This window comes from Octopus bimaculoides, chromosome 3 (assembly GCF_001194135.2).
Source record: "Octopus bimaculoides isolate UCB-OBI-ISO-001 chromosome 3, ASM119413v2, whole genome shotgun sequence".
Taxonomy (NCBI): Eukaryota; Metazoa; Mollusca; class Cephalopoda; order Octopoda; family Octopodidae; genus Octopus; species Octopus bimaculoides.
In genome coordinates this window covers 35516958-35537896 of record NC_068983.1, presented here as the reverse complement: position 1 = coordinate 35537896, position 20939 = coordinate 35516958, and the positions used below count along the sequence as shown (strand labels likewise).

The 20939-nt window shown below is 36.9% G+C and overlaps 2 protein-coding genes across 3 annotated transcripts in view; one reads left to right on the top strand and one right to left on the bottom strand.

Annotated features, from left to right (window-relative positions):
- The window catches only part of LOC106876245 (trifunctional purine biosynthetic protein adenosine-3), a 51137-nt gene that overhangs the window by 28014 nt on the left and 2184 nt on the right, over positions 1–20939 (bottom strand). Inside the window, exons 1-10 of one of the 2 annotated variants that reach the window (XM_014924734.2) lie at positions 20006–20080; positions 15097–15243; positions 13810–13932; positions 10657–10804; positions 9912–10023; positions 9005–9073; positions 6071–6196; positions 5031–5118; positions 3474–3559; positions 1653–1821 (exon numbers count right to left, since the gene is read on the bottom strand). In XM_014924734.2, the coding sequence (XP_014780220.1) occupies positions 1653–1821; positions 3474–3559; positions 5031–5118; positions 6071–6196; positions 9005–9073; positions 9912–10023; positions 10657–10804; positions 13810–13932; positions 15097–15243; position 20006 (1069 nt within the window). In that variant the 5' untranslated portion in view covers positions 20007–20080. Of the gene's footprint in view, positions 1–1652; positions 1822–3473; positions 3560–5030; positions 5119–6070; positions 6197–9004; positions 9074–9911; positions 10024–10656; positions 10805–13809; positions 13933–15096; positions 15244–20005; positions 20081–20939 lie in introns of those variants that run through there. The other variant, XM_014924733.2, reaches the window with a different exon arrangement.
- Positions 20100–20939, top strand: part of LOC106876248 (EF-hand calcium-binding domain-containing protein 10) — a 15463-nt gene continuing 14623 nt past the window's right edge. Inside the window, exons 1-2 of the mRNA XM_014924737.2 lie at positions 20100–20542; positions 20656–20735. Of these exons, the coding sequence (XP_014780223.1) occupies positions 20140–20542; positions 20656–20696 (444 nt within the window). The 5' untranslated portion in view covers positions 20100–20139 and the 3' untranslated portion in view covers positions 20697–20735. The remainder of the gene's footprint in view (positions 20543–20655; positions 20736–20939) is intronic.

The window sequence follows — 20939 nt, the reverse complement described above, 5'->3', positions numbered from 1 at the left end:
AGTCATAAAAACCTTGCCAAAGTAGGCATAGGAGCTTGGCACATTCCTCTGGTTCAAAGTTTAGGTAAAATTATTCAGATTTAGTAACAGTGACCACATTAATGTATACTGGGAGCTTTTATGCCACAGGCACTAGTGAGGCCTTCATAAAGCTTGCAAGCCTACAAAACCCCAGTGGATGGGGTTTTATACTAGCAGGTGACAGTTAAAGTATGAGAGAAGGGAGTGGGACAGCAGGTTCTTTTTATAGGGGAGCTACATGGCTACTCACATTTAGGAGAGCATGAGAAATGAATTAGTAGCAGAAGAGATATATAGTGGTGATGAGGTAATCAGATGACATTTTGAGGTGAATAGAACTGCAGAGACTAAATGCTCTGTAAAATATAAACAAAGAAAAAAAGACAACAAATAATGCACTTCTGTATGCCTGGATGAAATTCAAAAATTCTTTGCCATAAAGATAATTATAGGCATTGGAAAGTCATATAGTTTAATTTTATGAAATGCATTATTTTTATTTAAATTACCTGTAATTTGAATTTATATGTTAAAGAGCAACAGATTCTGCTTAATTTTGTTAACTCATATGATAATTCTCTGGCCTATGCCAGTGCTGTATAATCAGCCCATTTAAGAGTACCCTTCAATCATTGGACAATACACTATGCTTGCGAAGACCTGTTGAGACAAGTGAAATCTTTGTTGTGGCTGATGATAGTACCGCCTGATTGGCATCCGTGCCAGTGGAACATTAAAAGCATCATTCGTGCATGATCGTTGCCAGGACCACTGACTGGCTCCCGTGCCCAGTGGCATGTAAACAGCGCCACTCAAGTGTGATTGTTGCCAGCGTCACCTGACTGGCTCCTGTGTAGGTGGCACATAAAAAACACCATCCGAGCATAGTTGTTACCAGTGCAGCTGGACTGGCTTCTGTACAGGTGGCATGTAAAAAGCACCATTTGAGCGTGGTTGATGCCAGTATCGCCTGACTGGCCCTTGTGCTGGTGACACACAAAAGCACTCACTACACTATCGGAGTGGTTGGCGTTAGGAAGAGCATCCAGCTGTAGAAACCTTGCCAGATCAGATTGGTGCCTGGTGCAGCCTTCTGGCTCGCCAGCCCTCAGTCAAACCGTCCAACCCATGCCAGCATGGAAAGTGGACGTTAAACGATGATGATGATGATTTACATATCTTTACAGTTCCTCACTCAGGATTTTTTCTATCCATTTACTCCACTGGACCCTCATAGCTATTCTATGTTTAAAAAATCCTACCATTTTTAGTAACATTAATAGGAATTATGTCACAAAATTGTTAAAATATTTTGTGTATAACCAATTTATTGCACATAAATTTTAACAACAAAACCTTAGACTCGCAAAGGTCATCTGGACCCTAGTTAAGAACCACTGGTAAAGAGTATGCCTTGTTTATTTGTTGAATGATTTATCAATCAGACAGAAAAACTGAATATAGTCTATAATTCTAAATGTGGTTTAGGTATGACATAACAATTATACTGCATAGTGGGAAAATAATTAGGCTTTTGAGTTGACTCTTGAAATCGTAATGAGATAGTAATTCAGACTCTGGACTCGAATACACACCACATGAGTCATTAACAAGAACAAAAAGAGCATTACCTGTGAGTGGAAGATTTTTCTTATATGAACCAGGATAGCCTCCACTAACGACGACAACACCAAGGACTTTGGATGCAGCATCAAATTCTGGCATGGTATGTTGCAGTGTACCGTTGACGCAGGCAGTGCAGACTGTGAGAAGATCCGATTTGAGCAGAGGAAGGATGGACTGTAAAAATGGAAGAACATTTTCAAAACAATCTCAATTTAAATAATTGTTTTTTCTTAACCCTTTAGCATTCAGATTTCTCTGTCAAATGCTATGCTTATTTATTCACATTGTTTTGAATTAATGATGTATTATGTCAGAGCTTCAAGATTTTGATGATGTGAATGTTTATTTTTAGAATGACATTAAAGGGTAGGCACAAGAGGCCAAATCTAACCATTTTGAACACAAAACAGGTAGAATATTTGGGCCAGATATGGCTGGTTTAAATGCTAAAGGGTTAAATGTTTATATGAAGATACCTATGGTTGTTTGGTTAAGAAGGTTGCTTGCTCTACAACCACATAGTTTCAGGCTCAGTCCTTCAGCAAGGCTCCTTAGACAAATATCTTTTATAGACCTAGGCTATAAAAGTGAGTGAGTTTGGTAGGAAGAAACTGTACAGAAACCTGTTGCATATGTGTATATGATTGTGTGACTTAACTTTTATGGCTTTGCTTGTCCTATCTGGGTGAAACAATGATATAATGTTTACACTCTGTAGATTTTAGGAGCTGCGAAATAACAAAAAGTACCCCTTATTTGAAAAACGGGTAATTGTTGGCAACAGGAAGCACATCTGGCTGTAAATTCCTGCCACAAAGAATTCCCTTCAGCCTATGCTAGGAAGGAAAAACATACAATACACACACACACATCACCAGCGTACATGACAAGCTCATAAACAGTGTCTGAACATTAAACACTACAGTAAATATTAATATAGGCACAGGTATAGCTGTGTGGAAAGAAGTCTGCATCCCAACCACATGGTTTCTGGTTCAGTCTTGCTACATGGCAATTTGGGCAAGTGTCTTCTACTATAGATTTGGGTCAACCAAATCCTTGTGAGTGGATCTGGTAGAGGGAAACTGAAAGAAGCCCATCATATATCATCATCGTTTAACGTCTGCTTTCCATGCTAGCATGGGTTGGACGATTTGACTGAGGACTGGTGAACCAGATGGCTACACCAGGCTCCAATCTGATTTGGCAGAGTTTCTACAGCTAGATGCCCTTCCTAACACCAACCACTCCGAGAGTGTAGTGGGTGCTTTTATGTGCCACCGGCACGAAGGCCAGTCAGGCGGTACTGGCAACGGCCACACTCAAAATAGTGTATTTTAGGTGCCACCTGCACAAGAGCCAGCCCAGGGGCACTGGCAACGATCTCGCTCGAAGGCCAGTCAGGCGGTACTGGCAACGGCCACGCTTAAAATGGTGTATTTTAGGTGCCGTCTTTGTGATTGTTTGTCTCTCACCACTGGACAACCAGAGTAGGTGTGTTTACATCCCTGTAACTTAGTGTTTTTGCAAAAGAAATTGATAGAATAAGTACCAGGCTTTACAAAAAGATCATAAGTCAATTTGTTTGACTAAAATTCTTCAAAGTGGCGCTCCAGCATGGCTGAAACAAGTAACATGAAATGATAAAAGATGATTTCATAAGAAACTCATATTTAAACCTATTATGATTTGTGATTAGTGCAAAAAATCTGACATACACTGATACAGTTTAGAAATGTCTTAGAAGAACTTTTAGAACATATGTGACTGACAATGGAGTTTATCAAAGTATTCCAAGTAATAAAAAGGAAAAATGTTTTCTTTACCTGTGTCTCTGGGTCACCAAAACGGCAATTAAATTCCAAAACTTTAGGCCCATCAGCTGTAAGCATTAAACCAGCATAAAGAACACCTGAAAAGATGAAAAATCAGTCTGATAAAAACACGAGTGCTTACATTAGTTTGCTGAGTGTAACACATGAAAAAGCATATAAAAAGTGTGTGTATGAATATATATATATATATATGAATGATAATGGTCCAATACTGGATGAAAGTATAAAATTATAAAAAAATAAAATGTTTTTAATAATTTTAAACCCATGGAAATATATATATATGTAGACAAGTGTATATATATATATGTGGGCGCGCGCGCGTGTGTGTGTGTGTGTGTGTGTATATATATATATACATAGGGTGTGATGGGTAAATTGTCACCATTTTATATTTTTAATTTTGTGCATACATTGTTTTTGATTTTGTCGACTACACAGTATAGTAGGGTCAGTTGGACACCGTCTGTGAGAAAAACAGCACCATGACGCAATTCACTGTCAGAAATTTGGATACGACATGCTGTACTGCTTGGCATTTGAGCCAGAAGCTCCATTTACTTATAAGCTTGAGAAAAAAAGAAAAGGTATATTTCACTACTCTCATCACATTGATGTATTCAGTGTGTAGGATGTCAGTAATTAAAAAGAAATTTTTAAAACAAGATTGAGTATTTGGTATTGTCAATCAGGCAAAAATGGCATGTTGCTTTCATTTAAGTGAAAAAGTCATACTGTAAAAAAGAAGTTTTGATCTCAAGACCATTGGGTTACTGATCCAGTACATAACTAATCATCATGTTTTTTTCCTTTTTGATTTTCTATACTTGCATGTGCTGGATGAGTCCCTCCAACAGTTTCCTACCACTTGTCTTTCTTTCTCGTTTGAGACATTCAGCTTCCTGAATGACCTTCACATCTGCCCACGTCCTCCTTAGTCTTCCTCTTCTACTATCTTTCTACATGAATCTCCTAGCACTTCTTCACCCATTATTACATGTCCATACTAACATAGCCATCACTCTTGCACATCACAGATGCTTCCTCTTTTACCAAGTTTTTTCTCTCAGTTCTTTCACTACTATGCAGCAGTTCATAGACCGGAAAGAGAAACCACCTATCACCATCAGGGATAACAGTTCCTCAAACTTTCTCCACCATGTTTTAATTCTGGCTGTTATGCTTTCAGTATATCCTTTTCTTGTTGCTAATTAGGTTGCCTAAGTAACAGAAGCTCTCAGCTAATATGAATCTATTATAAAGATTTCAATTTTTTTGTTTTTGTCAAAAAGGTACATTAACCCTTTAGCATTTAAACTGGCCATATCCAGCCTAACTAAATATTCTACCTGTTTTATGTTATAAAACTGGCTAGATCTGGCTTCTCAAACCTACCCTACAATATCAGTCTAAAAATAAATAATGTTATCCTTGAAATCTCAATGCCATGAGATAATGCATGACAGATTCAAAACAATGTGAATAAATATTACATCTGACAGAATAATCTGAATGCTACAGGGAGTAAGTTGTCAGGTATTTACTTACCTACAAATGGCATTCCCTCTGATCTCAGTCCATCAACAGCTTTTTGTAGAACAGTCTCTGTAACAAGTTTCAGTTCAGAATCTGTAATCTGATACATTGAAACAAATTATAAATGATGATTTGAAACAAATAACACCAAAATTCAAATAAACATATGCAAAAGAAAAACAACAACTTAATATCTAAAATCTTATAATCATCGAAATATTTTGATCACCATAACAACAAATATCACTTTAGTTTTGTCTTTTCATCATCATCAACCCTCAGACATTACTTCTCGAGTCCTAGGACTCACAAGGTTGCTTACAATGTTTGCAAAGCCCAGAATGGGATGCCAGTCCATTGCAAGGTTATCCGCTTACAGCTGAGTGGACTGGAGCAATGGGAAACAAAGTGTTTTGCTCAAGAACACAATGCACCGCCTGATCTGGTAATTGAAATCACAATCTTGTGATTGAGAGTGCAACACCTTAACCATTAGACCATGCACCATCACTTTTGTCCTTTGCCACTGGTTTTAATTGTCAAATAGTAAAGTCATGTCACATTTTTCTAACCCTTTAGCATTTAAACCAGCCATTTAAATGCATCCCAGTGTCACACAAATGGCACCCATGCCAGTAGCATGTAAAAGCACCAATTACACTCTCAGAGTGTTGGTGTTAGGAAGGGCATCCAGCCGTAGAAAACCATGCCAACTCAGACTGGAGTCTGGTGCAGTCTTCCAGTGTGCCAGCCCAGTCAAACCATCCAACCCATGCCAGCATGGACAATGGATGCTAAATGATGATGATGATAATGATGATATCTGGCCAACATATTTTACCTGCTTTATGTTCAAACTAGCTAGATCCAGCTTCTCACACTTACCCTACAATGTCACTCTAAAAGTAAACAATCACATCATTGAAACCTCAAAGCGATGAGATAATGCATGATTAATTGAAAGCAATATTAATAAATAAGCATTACATTTGACAGAATAACTTGAATGCTAAAGGGTTAATGCAATGGTTATAATAAATCAAGAAACATACCTTTGGATAAGGGCAGTAAGCACCCATTCCACCAGTATTGGGTCCAGAATCCCCATCTTTAAGACGTTTGTGGTCCTGAGCTGGAGGCATCAAAGCAACAGTATTTCCATCTGTGAAAGCAAGACACTAAAAAGAGAAGAGATTTGAAAGAAAATAATACATTCAACACAAAATAATTATTCAAGATATGTATAAATTGTAGTATTATATCTAGCAATGTGTATACATTAATATATAAGTAAACCCAGCTGTTTGTCACATCACTTGTATGGAAACTCACATCAGCATATAAGTGATGCAAAATATTGCAACAGCTGTTAGTTGAAGGTTCCTATTGTGTAACAAAAATAAAGGTGCCTTGCTGTTTCAAACGAGAGTCCAACTACATTTCTACTGTCTCCTTGCACTGCAAAAAGAAAGTCTAATATTCACTACTCTTTCACTGGTTTCAGTCATTGGACTGTGACCATGCTGACACACCACTTTCAAGAATGTTTAGTCAGATATCTCAATAACAAAAAGTGACGCAACTCAACAAATATACATACACATGTCACGCCTTTCTATGGTTTCCTCTACCCAAAATCTCATCATAAAGCATTTGTCAATTATGTATAAATGAATAAAAATATATATATTGTGTTGTGTTAAAAGTTTTGCAATATTTTGGTAACATTGGACACTAAACTCGGCTTGCGAAGACCTGTTGGGGCAAGTGAAAGCGAAATCGTGATGGCACCTGTGCCCAGCGTTGCCTTCCTGGCACTTGTGCCGGTGGCACGTGTAAAGACATTCGAACGAGATTGTTGCCAGTGCTGCTGGACTGGCTACTGTGCAGGTGGCACATAAAATACACCATCTTGAGCGTGGCCGTTGCCAGTACTGCCTGACTGGCTCTCGTGCCGGTGGCACGTAAAAGCACCCACTATACTCTTGGAGTGGTTGGCGTTAGGAAGGGCATCCAGCTGTAGAAACTCTGCCAAATCAGATTGGAGCTTGGTGTAGCCATCTGGTTCACCAGTCCTCAGTCAAATCATCCAACCCATGCTAGCATGGAAAGCGGACGTTAAACAATGATGATGATGATATATGCTTTATTCATCAAGTTACAACAAAAGCAGCCTAGTATTCAAAGTAGAGGCTATCGTGGTGTACCGTCTGAAGCCACCTTTCTCTCAGTTCTTTGATTGCATACTAATGCCAGTTCTTCTCCTTTGAGGTGAAGAACTCCTTCACTGACGCTTCCACCTCAACATGATTGATGAAGCATCGCAAGCACAAGAAGAGAGTCAGGGATCAGAACACGTAATAATCTGAGGGAGATATTTTTCTGCAATCTCAGGGGCAGAAGCAATGGTTAAGCAAGGGCCAGCTTCTGAAACCTTGTCACCAAACAAGACCATTTTGAATACAAGTTGATGCTCTGTGTCTGGTGGAATTACGAGAGGACAATTCACTACAAGTTCGTTCTTACAAGTGGATCAGATTGTCGAGGAAGATTTTGTATGTTCAGATACCCTTCTTGTCACCAACTTAGACATATTTTCAAGGAAGGTAATATTTCTCCATGGCCAGGCAAGTTTTGCAAACGAAGGACACTGGTTGTTTGATAGTGGTGTCCATTTACAACTATCATGTGATGTTGAGACAAAGAAGCACAAATACCTACACCCTTGCATGTGCATACATACACCGATAGATAGATGACACCTAAACAGATACCACATGCAAAGTAAAGACAGGATTGGTATTTATGAAGAAATATTTCATTGTGGGTTGTCTAGTTCTACAAATTTAAGACACTTTTAGAGAGTAAAGAAACAAAAACTTAAGTGCTGAATGTCTTTTAAAACATTAAACCCGTGACTGGGTACTGTGAATAATTGGGGTTGGCACAAGCATGGCCATGTGGTTAAGGAGTTTGCTTCCCAACCAAGTGACCTTGAGTTCAGTCCCACTGTGTGACACTTTGGACAGGTGTCTTCTACTGTAGACCCATGCTGACCAAAGTGTTGTTGGTGGATATGGTAGAAGGAAACTGAAAGAAGGCTGCTGTGTGTGTGTATACCCTTGTTTTGATATCATGTGATAGTTGTAAATGAGCATTACCATCATATCCAAGTGAGGTTGTTTGTTTCCAGTCTTTCATGAAAAATATGTCTGACCATGGGAAAATATTACCTTGCATGGAAACAGGTGAGGATTGGCAACAGGAAGGACACCCAATCACAGAAAACTGCCTCAATAAAATTCATCTGACCCATGCAGGTATGCTAAAGTGAACATTAAAATGACAATGATAACGTTGCAATTTAGCCCAAGGTCCCTTCTGTACCAGAAATCACTATCTCATCTTCTATTAGCGTCTCAAACTACATCATCATCATTACCAAAGGCATTCATCTTATTTTAAGAAAGGGTGAGACATGAATTATGACAAATATTTCAAGCAGATAAGGGTGACCACATAGAGGATCTCTTCCTGAATAGGGTCAAATCCTAGAGGACATGCTATAATCATTAGTTTATTTGAAACATTTAACAATATTATGTTTAGGATTAAGGCATTGAGCTGGCAGAATTGTCATCATGCTGGACAAAATGCCTAGTGGCATTTCATCTGTCTTTCTTCAGAGGTCAACTTTGCCTTTCATCCTTTGGGGGTCAATAAAATAAGTACCAGTTGAGCACTAGGGTTGATTCAATAGACTTAGCCCCTCCCCTCAAATTGCTGGCCTTGTGCCAAAGTTTGAAATCAATATTATGTTTAGAATAACTGTGTGCATGTGTATATGGGTATCTTTGTCATTTAGACAGATATAAATCACAACAATGTCCTCTGTGGGGTTTGAAACCCATTGAACAGCATTACTTGCCACCTAATTACTGAACTTCATACGAAATTCACAGAACATTAATAAATTGTTGACTTACAGACACTTCTTCTCCTTCAAGTAATTCTTCAATAATGACAGTCTCACCAGCGGCACCAAATTTCTTGTCCTGAACAAAATAGCGAAAAGTCTTCAGTGAATAGGATTGGGGTGGGGGGACTATTGTTGTAATAGAAAGGAAAGTACAGTTTTGATGAAGAGAGTACAGTTGTAGTGGAGAGGAGAGAGTACAATTGCAGTTGAATGGAGAGAGTACAGCTGTGGTTGAGAGGAAAGAGTATAACTGCAGAAGAGAGGATTGGTATATAAGTAGGAAACATTGAGATAGGCAGATGGTGGAGTGAGCTATGAAGACAAGCAGAGTACTAGAGGGAAACAGAAATTGGTAAAGTATGAAGAGTAGAAAGAATACCAATGAGAAACATGGAGACTACCAGAGGATGAGTTTGAGATAAGAAGGTTACAAGAATTATGGAGATGGGTGAAGTGAAAAGAGAGAGGAAGAGCAGATATAGAAAGGTATACAATCAAATACTGCATTTTTCAGCATATATGCCAATGTAGATAAAGTGTAAACATGTAGTGAAAACATTCAGGCATCACTATCTTTCCAAATTCTGTTGCAGTCCTCGTGGAATTTCCAGTCTGCCAAAGCTGTCTTGGTGTATAAACTGACTTCACATTTTTGGTAGTAAAGTTTGGTCTGAAAAATTTGACTTGCTTGCTAGGAAATACAGTAGCAAGGGTGAGTGGAAAAAACCAGTTGCTAACTTAGAGAGAGGAAAAGAGAAACAGGTGAAGCACAAAGAGAAGAAATATACAGGTAAAGTAACCAGGTAGTTACGGAAGAAAACAGAAGTATATAAAAATAGCTGATAGTAGCAAGTAACGAATGGTGGAGATAAAGACTAGAGGAATTTTAGATCGGTTAAATATGGCTACTTTACCTCAAGAATATCTTTAACTGATTGACAAGCTTCTTCCACTGAACTAGCGACGATCACTCCTTTGCCAGCAGCCAACCCACTTGCTTTCACCACTAATGCTTTGTATGGAGCACTGGAGTAAACAAAGGAAAACAAATTATATGTTGGTGTATTCAGTAAAATCAAATTCTGTATTTGCCAGCACATAAGATGCATCCCTATTTCACAAGTATATTTTGTGGAAAAAACAAATTTAGTAAAGTATGAAACCATACATTTATTACAAATCAATTACTTTATTGGACTACCAATTCTCAGTTTTATCTTCTTTCAGACCAATTGTTTAGTTGTTTATATTTTGGTCAGGAGAATTGTCATACAGGCTGTAAAACTGATATTTATGATGTAAATATAATACTATGCTTAGAATAGGTGTGTGTATATGGGTATGAATTATTCGGACAGATATACATCACAACAATGGCTTCTATAGGGTTAAGAAATGTTTAAATAAATCAGTTGGGTCCGTCTCAAACAATGTCAGATTTTCCTGTGATATATTTCAAATAACTACACCATTGCAGACGTATGATGGGCACAGAGGATCCATGCAAGACAGAAAAGAGCTAAGTAGATAATAGAAAAACAAAAAACAAGCATGATATATATGAATAGAAGACTTACTGAAACATCATACCAGTAAGTAGAAATAAATATTAAATCAATGATAACTATGGGATACAGGTGAGAAAAGTGAGCAACTCACCTTCTAATGTGTTCGTAGGCCTCATCTGCCTTGGTGAATGTCTTGAAACGAGCAGTTGGAATATCATGACGAATCATGAAATTCTTTGCAAATTCTTTGCTAGCTTCAATTTGAGCTGCTTTAGCACTGGGGCCAAAACATTTAATTCCTTCAGAAAAAAAAAGATATATATCAATATGGAACAAACAATTGACGAGAAAAAAAAAATTCATGTAAAAATAATTTGTGAAGATACCATTGACTCTGTTATTATCTAGTGTAACAATTTAAAAATGATAATAACAGAATCAATAATATAGGCAACTGCAGGCCCAAAATAAGCATCACACACACATGTATATATATATGTGTGTATGTGTTAAATAAAGTGAGACAACAAATCCAAGGCAGTGTGAAATTTGTAGGACATTTTATAAAGAAAAAGGTAGTCTTACAGCTGTTTCAGGGACACAAAAGATATCCCATTATCAGAAACATTTAAAAAATGATAACAGAATTAATATAGGCGATTGCAGGCCCCAAAAAAGCATTAACTTTGTGTGTGTATGAGTGTGTTAAATAAAATAAGATAAAGCCAAGGCAATGTAATATTTCTAGGGCATTTATAAATAGAAAGGTAGTCTTACAGCTGTTTCAGGGATACAAAAAATACCCCATTATCAGAGACGTTATGAGTTAAATAGAAAGAAATAGTAGAGTTCAATATAAAAAGTTATTTTGGAAAGGGAAAGATATAAGTAGTATAAAGGGAAATATAAGAAAAATATATGTTGGGTGTTAAATATATATATATACACACACACACAAATATTTCAAAATATCATTATCTCCTTTTATATTGCAATGACTAATGTTGAGTCAGTTGTAGTGTAATATTTTGTTGAAAATGCCTGAAGCATTGTAATCACTAAACCCATAGTCCAGTGAGTCATAGGAGGAAAACACTCTCCATATTTATTTATTTATTTGTGTATAATGTCATCTCATAATTTTCTCTCATCTTTTTAAAACTGAGTAATAGTCAATTGCATTATACACAATAATCAAACTTCAACTATTTTCCTTGTCTCCCACCGGTTAAGTGCATCAACATATTTAGGATGGCATGACATCATCTTAACATCCTCTTTTCCGTGCTTGCATGGGTCAGACAGAATTTTTTGACAGAAACTGTGTAGAAGCCCATCGTATGTGTAAATGTGCATGTATCTGTCATCTATCACTGTTTGACAAGTGGTGTTGGTTTGTTTACATCCCTGCAATTTAGCGGTTCAGCAAAAGAAAACCGATAAAATAAGTATTGGGATCGATCTGCCCAACAAGAAACCCTTCAAGGTGTAGCCCCATCATGGCGGACGTTAAATGATTGAAACAAGTAAAAGACAGATAAACTGGAAAGAACAAAATTTAAAACCCAACTATCATATATACAGGGTTTCTCAGAAGTCGCATGCCATCCTGGTTTTTTAAAGAAAAATACACCTTTATTGATTTCAAGAACACTTTATAGAAATTAATCATAACAAATGCTCAAATTCAGCACCCTCTGCAATAAAATAAATTAGGAAAAAAAAAATCATCATCATCGTTTAAACGTCCGCTTTCCATGCTAGCATGGGTTGAACGATTTGACTGAGGACTGATGAACCAGATGGCTGCACCAGGCTCCAATCTGATCTGGCAAAGTTTCTACAGCTGGATGCCTTTCCTAACGCCAACCGCTCCGAGGTGCCATCACGATTTCGCTTTTGCTTGTGACAATTATTTTTAATGAAAACCAGAATGGTGCGTGACTTCTGGGACACCATATATATATATGCAAATGTTTTGTTTCTTGTTATAATTTTGATGTTAGGTATATATTAAATAATCTTCAAAACGCCCTGGGCTGACAAAAGTGGACATAGTAGATGGAAGCTGAAAGAAGCCTGTCATGTGTGTGTGTGTGTGTATAGATTATAAAGGTGTGTGGTTTAGTAGTCAGGGTGTTGCACTCACAATTTAGGTGATCTCACGTTGCTCTATGATCCCTTTCACACCTGAAACGTGGTACACTGTGCAGCTGTTTAGACAATGTCAATTTGATGGTGAGAGTAAGCTAATATGTAACATGAACATTTGATCACAATAACCAAATCCTTTGTGCAGGTCATTCTTCGATGGGAGAGTCCACCATACCATATATATATATATATCTAATATATAAAATAGAGATGCGTGCATATTCACTTTCAATGCGAAAACAGCTTTATCAATTACTCCCATACTTTTGATGCATGAATAATTTGACCTCAGACATATAATAGGGTCTTCATTTGATTTTCTTATTTTCTTATTAAAAATAAAAAATTTTGATTTTTATATTACATTCAATGTGTCTTTGTATCAGGGCTGTGGGGTTGAAACTAAAAACTTTGACTGTGACTCCTTTGCTATTGGTACCTCCGACTCCTCTTTATGTAATTAAGTGATTGTGGACTACATATCTCATAAAGCATATGCATACGCTTGTATTTTGAGTAGGCCTATATGTTATAACTGGTTTATATTAAAGAATAAAGATATTGTGAGTCGGAGTCAGTACAGACTCCAACTACTCCTTAATTGTTTCCAACTGACTCCTTAGCCCTGCTTTGTGCTTGTCCCCCACCATCACCACTTGACAATTGTTGTTTAACCCTTTCAATACCAACCTGGCTGAAACAGCCTCTGGCTCTGTAGTACAAATGTCTTGCTTTCCTAAGTTTTGAATTAAAATCTTCCGCCAAACTTTAGTCACAATTTATGTTCTTAACACTAGCTTAATGGTAACTAAGCTATTTTACTAAATTCTTTGTTATATCTAAAACTAACTGAAAGAAACACAGAGCATCTCAAAATAAATACAGTAATGAAAGGGTTAATTCCCCATAACATAGTAGTTCAACAAAAGACTGATAGAATAAATACCAGACATAAAAATTAAATACCGGCATTGATTCATTTGATTAAAACCCTTCATGGCCACAGTCAAATGATTGAAACAAATAAAATGTAAAAGATATGTTGGTCTATAGTCAGCAGAAGAGCACACAAACTCTATACACCTTATACATCATTTATATACATACATAATGCTATTGCAAGCATGCTGTAAAATTTCAAAAATCTAACCATGTTCCTGAAGAAAATCAGCAATTCCAGCAGCTAAGGGATCTTCTGGTCCTACAATCACCAGATTTATACAATTCTCTTTACACCAACTGACAACTCCTGGGAAGTCTTTAACTTTGAGTTCTGGAAGCAAAAAATGGATAAATAAAAACATACTCCTTATATATATATGTGTGTGTGAGTGTGTGTGCGCATGCATGCAAGTATGTAAGAGAGAAAAAGTACTCAACATATGTAACTGTTATCATTGTTTAGTGCCCGCCTTCCATGCTGGCATGGGTTGGACAGTTGACAGGATCCGACCAGGTAGAAGCCTGCACCAGACTTCTGTGTCTATTTTGGAAGGGTTTTTACGGCTGGATGCCCTTCCTAACACCAACCACTCAGCAGAGTGAATAAGAGTTTGTTATTCAGTTAAGATATTTCACTATCGTTACTCCAAATTTCCACTTCTATGCATTCATTCTGGTAATAAAAGAGTATTTTGTTAGCTTTTAATAAAGATGGAGATATAAACTCGGTGTATAGTGTACTTTCTCACTTATATGTGAACTGAAATGTGATGTGAATGTGTGTGTGTGTGGGGGGGGGGGGTTGAAAAGTTCCTGACTTTGGGTAAAAGGAAATATAGGAGGATCAGTTGAATATGGTTTTATTCAACACATTCCCCTTTCAGATTCACACACTATTGCAGCAGTCTAAGCCCTGTAAAAGAACTTGGAAGGTTGGGCCTTTTGCGATACCCTTAAAGCCAGGAACTTCTTTGTAGCAGCCCATATCTCACTTGCATATAAAAGTTCATACAGGACATTGTCATTGATGTAAATGCCTTCCATGTCTCAGTCTGTATTCACTGTGCTCCAAGTAGATGTACTTCTTTACCATCTCAATTTCACTGCTTTATTCAGTCAAGATGAAAAAGAAGGGCACAATCAAGAAATAACTGGATGTTATTTATGAACAGGTTTATATTATCTGGTAGTTTAGCTGATACAGGTCCAATGGCCAATATAAAAGTTATCTCTCTGCTCTATGCGGTTCCTGTTTAACCCAAGGTTATCTGTGATCCAGCAGACTTTTGATTCCAACTTTGACTAAAAGTGTCATTTTAGGGAAATTGAAGATTAAATTATGTGCTCTTGCACCCCAACCCCTTTAAAGATAGGCTGGTGCAATTTGAAGGATATTTGACTGATATTTCTAGCAAAGTTGAATGATCATGTGGAGGATCTCTCTTTGGCTCTTAATAACACTGAGTGACAACAAGAAAGACAAATATATACGTACCAACATTAGTGATTTTGCCATTTTGCGCTGTTCCTGCATTTCCTGGAGAGGTGTACACATTAAGAACTTGGTCAGATTGAGCAATCTTCCAGGCTAGCGCATGTTCACGACCGCCACCACCAAGAATCAATATTTTCTGGGTTTTCACTGCAAAAAATAGAGCAGCATTTTTGTTTTGTTTAAGCTCAAGACTAAACGGTTAAATAAGTAGCAAGGGAGATAATTCTGAAGTAATAAAGTTTTAAATAAAATCTTAGCATCTTAACAGTTTTTTTGTTATTAAAGCTCTACATTTTGAAGAATATATAAATTCGAAAATTATTCATAACTCAAGTGCCAGTTATAATTGAATAGATGCCAGCATGACTGTGTTATGAATTTTGCATCACAACATTGTGATCTTACGTTTGATCCTGCTGTGCAGCAAATTTGGCCACTGTCTTTTACAAATGATTTGTTGGCTGAAATTTAGTCAACTAAAATTGTGAAAGTTAGTTATAACTGTGAATGGTTCGCTGATATACGTTGGTAAATGATGTATACTTTGGCAAATAAGAAAACAACAACAAACAAACCAATGAGTAGATAGTTTCAAGCAAAAATATCAGCCTTTCTGAAGGATACACAGGCAATTTCTTGTCAATCTGGATATTAGAAATGCAGTGAAGTAGTGATTGTCCCACTGAAAACTTTATGACAACCAATCATTAGTTTACAAAAAGTAGGATATAAACATGGAAGAGATAATTGTTTTGCTACTTATGTCTTTAAATGATCACTACATGATTTAGAAAAATACTTAATATGTGTGAATTTACTATTGGTTGAGGAGGTTAATGTGGCAGAATCTATAGAGTGTCAGATAAATGACCTTGTAGCCCTTGTTCTGGATCCTTTTTTTTTTTTTTTTTTCATTATCATTTAATGCCCGTTTTCCATGCCCGCATGGGTTGAACGGTTTTACAGGAGCTGCATCAGGTTCTAGTTGTCTGTTTTGGCATGGTTCCTATGGCTGGATGTCCCTCCTAATGCCAACCACTTTACAGAATCTACTGGGTGCTATCTTGCCACAATCAATTTTTGCTTTCATCTATAGGGGTCAACAAAATCACTCAAATACTGGGATTGATTTAATTAATTAAACTCCTCCACACAAAAATTGCTGGCCTTGTGCATAATTTCCAAATTATTATTATAATAGTAGTAACCAAGCAGAATCATAAGTGTTGGAAAAAATACCTTATGGTATTTCTTCTGATTCTTTATGTTCTGGGTTCAAATCCTGCTGATGTTATTTGAGCTTTTCATTCAATCATTAAAAAAAAAAGTACCAGTCAAGTACTGTGGTTGACGTAAACAGCTACTGCCTCCCCTTACAATTGCTAGCCTTGTGCCTAAATTAGAAACAAGTATTTATGGTAGCATGAGAAAATTTTTATAGTTTAGCTATTTCCATAGGATTTTCTTTTTTCATATTTTTTCTTATTTGTACTTCTCACTCCTCAATCCTGTCTTCATGGCCCTGTTTCACTATATCATTATTATCTGGTAGCCTCTATATACCCAGGTTTTCATCACTCATTTTTCCTCCCCACTCTCTAATCCTATTTCTTTGGCAATATCCTGTCACTTATATTATGACCTTTGAACCTCTTCTGCCTTTACTCAATCATCCCATTTATTTTCTGATCCCTGTCCCTTGTACACCTGGCATTTTGCCACTGTCTCTATCCTAATGTCTCTCTTTCCCCTTCTTCTGCACTTCCCTCAGGTTGCGTAACCATGAACCTCCTTTAGGTAACCATGTATCTCCTTTGCAGCAGCACAACTGTTTCTGTCTTCGTTCTTGATCTCTCTCTCTCTGGCTGGGTAACCTTGTACCTTCTCTACAGCAAGACACCTGTTTCTGTCTCTCTATAACCTTTCATCATCTGACACAAGATCACCTCCTCCCATGCCCTCTCCCCTCTCAAAAGGTTTTTGTCTTGCAGATTACTTGGTGACCCCTGTCAGTGCAGGTGCCACTTAAAAAGCATTGAGTCAACACTGTAAAGTGGTTGGCATTTGGAAGGGCATCCAGCTGTAAAAACCTTGCCAAAACTGACCTCGCCTGTGCTCGTGCCACGTAAAAGCACTAAGCCCACTCTGCTGGGTGGTTGGTGTTAGGAAGGGCATCCAGCCAAAGAAGTCTGGTGTAGGCTTCTGCCTGGCCAGCTCCTGTCAAACCGTCTCACCCATGCCCACATGGAAAGCAGACGTTAAATGATGATGATGATGATGATGTACTTGCCTAAATCGATGGTGGTGATTTTGATTTGAAGGGTTTTAATCTACTTTAAACTTAGGACAATCTTGCTTCACACTGTTTTTTAAAGATACATTCTTGCATGGTAACATGGGTGACAGCGGCTTTGGTTTTCATGAATTTGGACATTAGCATAATTGGTTTACTTACCTGATCAAACAACCCTATGATCAAAAGTATTTAAGCCATCACTAGTCAGTCCATTTGCTACAGTAGTTAAGCAGCAATGCCATCTTCTTGTTTACATATGTTGGACGTTTTATAGGTCTCTTAAGTTACGTGTATATATATATATATATATATATATATATACAGGAATGGCTGTGTGGTAAGAAGTTTGCTTCCTAACCACATGGTTCCAGGTTCAGTCCCACTGTGTGTCTGCGTTTGTCCCCCCCACCATCGCTTGACAACCGATGTTGGTGCGTTTACGTCCCCCGTAACTTAGCGGTTCGGCAAAAGGGAATATATATATATGGAATAGTTACTATGAAGCATTGTGTAAAATATATTGTATAAAGGTTCGTGGGTAAGGCCAGAACAATGCAAAGTAAATGCAAGGCAAATCACAATATTTCGGGGTTACGACCCCATTTTCATGAGGGTCATAGCCCCGAAATATTGAAGGTCCAGATGGACTATATGTAATCTGAACCTTTCCCCCCTTATTATTTATTTTTTACGGAATCTCACGTTTTAGACTATGGAGATTCCGATTCTGAAAATTTTTTTTCAAACATCTCAATTTCAAAATTTCGATCCCCCCACCCGGTTTTTATATAGATCCAACCCTAACCCTAACCGTAACCCTGACCCTAAACCTAACCCTAACACTAGTTTTGTGAGATTTGACTGTTATTTCTAGCATGTAAATAGCCTGCTTGGTGGTGGTGGTGGTGGGGGTTGGTTTGAAATATTTCAAACAATTTTTTTTCAGAATCGGAATCTCCATAGCCTAAAACGTGGGATTCCGTAAAAAAAATTAATAAATAAGGGGAGAAAAGGTTCAGATTACATATAGTCCGTCTCCGCTCTTCGAAGAGTAAAGAACTGGGATCGAGTGCCCCAGGATGACAGCAGTCAAAGAGAAAGGATTAAAAGAGCAACATTGTCGTTATCTACAAGTCTGTCAAATTTCGCGCGCGCACTAACACAAAAACGAAAAACATTAAATAGTGAGGAAACAAAACAGGTGGAGTACTAAATTGAAGTTATACCGGTACTTTTTCAAAAGTACTGTTTCAATTTTATTATTTATAGTTCGAATTACATTATTTTGTCCTACGTGAAAAATGACTAGAAATAAATCGTAAAAGCGGGAATAATCGAGCTGCTAGTTTATATAAGGGAGGGTTCGCTGAAGTGTGTCAGATACGTTAAAAAAACAGTCCTTTGTGAGACATGGCGACAACACATTGAGATGAAGAAAAAGACCTTAAATTGTAAGATACAGCTAATGTATGGCGTGGATGAAGAGAAACTAGTACTAGGGTATTGCACAAGCGAATCTGAACCGAGTTTCGGATCAGAATAGCCACATAAGTTGGATTTTCTGCGTTTTGACAGGGATATTTCCAATTTTTATTTCACCGCGGCCTTCGAAATGATGGGAGACAGGGAGGTGTGTGTTTGCATCTTTTTATGAAAAAAAATAATTTTTGAAAATTTATTTATTTTTTTTCGCTTCACCTTTTAGTCTTTGGGAACGTACTGTCAATACATTTTTAAACACTTGCACACGTGTCCAAAGACTGAAGAATTGAGAAAGTAGTTTTTCAAGTTTTCGGAATTACATTTTAATTTATGTAATTACTGAGGATGATTATTATTTTTCGTAAAGTTTTTATGTACGTTCCTGATCTGCAAGAAATAACCAAGTCTCGCTCAACTCATTCCTCCTCACTTAACAAAAAATGGAAATAACACAGTCCTTTAACAGAGTATCTGAATAAAAGATAGAACAATCGTATTTGGAATGACTTAGGTCATATTTATTCCATCGGAGCTAAACAATAACTTTTTTTCCGAGTTCAAATCCTGCTATATGAATTAACACACATTCATTTGATTACACCCTCTTCCTACGTAGGAAAAAGACAAAAAAAAAAAGATTGGGGCTTAATGTAAGAAATATATATTACAGTAACTTATTAAATTCAGCAAATGTAAATATTAATAATTTAACGACAGGTTCTTTAAAAACAATAAAGAAAAAACTCACAACTTTTGTATTATATATTAACTATATCAATAGTATGGTTAAGTTTCAAATATCAAAAGCCCGCCATACAAGACACGTTTAACTACTTCATATACTTGGGAACAGTTGACGGTGTAAAATAACTTTTCTTGAATATTAGAGAAAAAGAATGCGATAACTACTTTTTTAATCATTTCTGTTCTTTTCTGTTTGTACCTAATATAAAACGGGTAAACATCAAAAGGAAACGCAAAAATAGGGAAGAGACTTAATTTATTAGAATTTAGAAAATAAAATTAGAGTGACGAGCAAAAGTTTCAGTTCGAAGTGCTAGAATTCTGTTCTACTCAATACGGAATGCCTATCTTATTCTTTACTGCGAATTTTAGAGAATTTCTACTTACTTTTTTGGTTCTTATTTCCAAAGTAACAAATATATAAATTTAAAACAGAATGCGCTGACTTAATGGATAAGGGAGATAATTAACATGCCACGTGGGTTTCCATAGAGACGCAAAATAGTGTTTATTGTTGAAAGATGGAGGAAAATAAAGAGACCCGTGAGATGTTAGCAGATCAATATTTAAAGGAACATAAAATTCAGTCGCTATTTAACAAAATGTTAGCTTCTTTAGTGTTTTTTAGACCTGCAGAACCAAAGAAATTTATGGTTGAGTACCTTCAAGAATTGAAAAATAATCCAAAGAAGCCAGTAAGTCTTTTTGATAAAGGTAACATAGAATCTCTGTTTCATATCATGGATCCGACCAGAAAGGGTTTCATCACACAGAAACAGTATGTAGAAGCTATGAAGACTCTTCATATACAAGAATATCCCGAAGATCCTGATGGTTATATAATCAACCAGATATTATTTCCTACATTCCAATCCATTGTCACAACTGCTCTACACAAGGAATGGGCCACTTTCAAACCAAAAAGTATGTTTCACATAATATTTAAACGAATGACCTGTGTTTAATCGTCTAATAATATATGGTTGAAGTTTCTCTTAAATGAGACTCCTTAACAAATGTGTCATCTTTATTAACAGCAAAGGAAGATAAAAACGCAGAAACATCGAAAACGGAGTGAAGAAACAAAATATTTAACCGTGAAAATTTAAAAAAAAAGGTATTTACTTTTAGCCTATTATATTGTTTTTAAGGGGGGAAAGACATAAAAATAAATTAAAAGATCGTGAATGATTTTAGTATTGAACCAGTGCTGATCGACGTCTTCCTTCCTTGTTAGTTTGGCTTCGCGCGTGCGCGTGCACGCACACACACACACACACACACTAATCCTAATCCTAACCGTAACACCCTAGTGGAAATC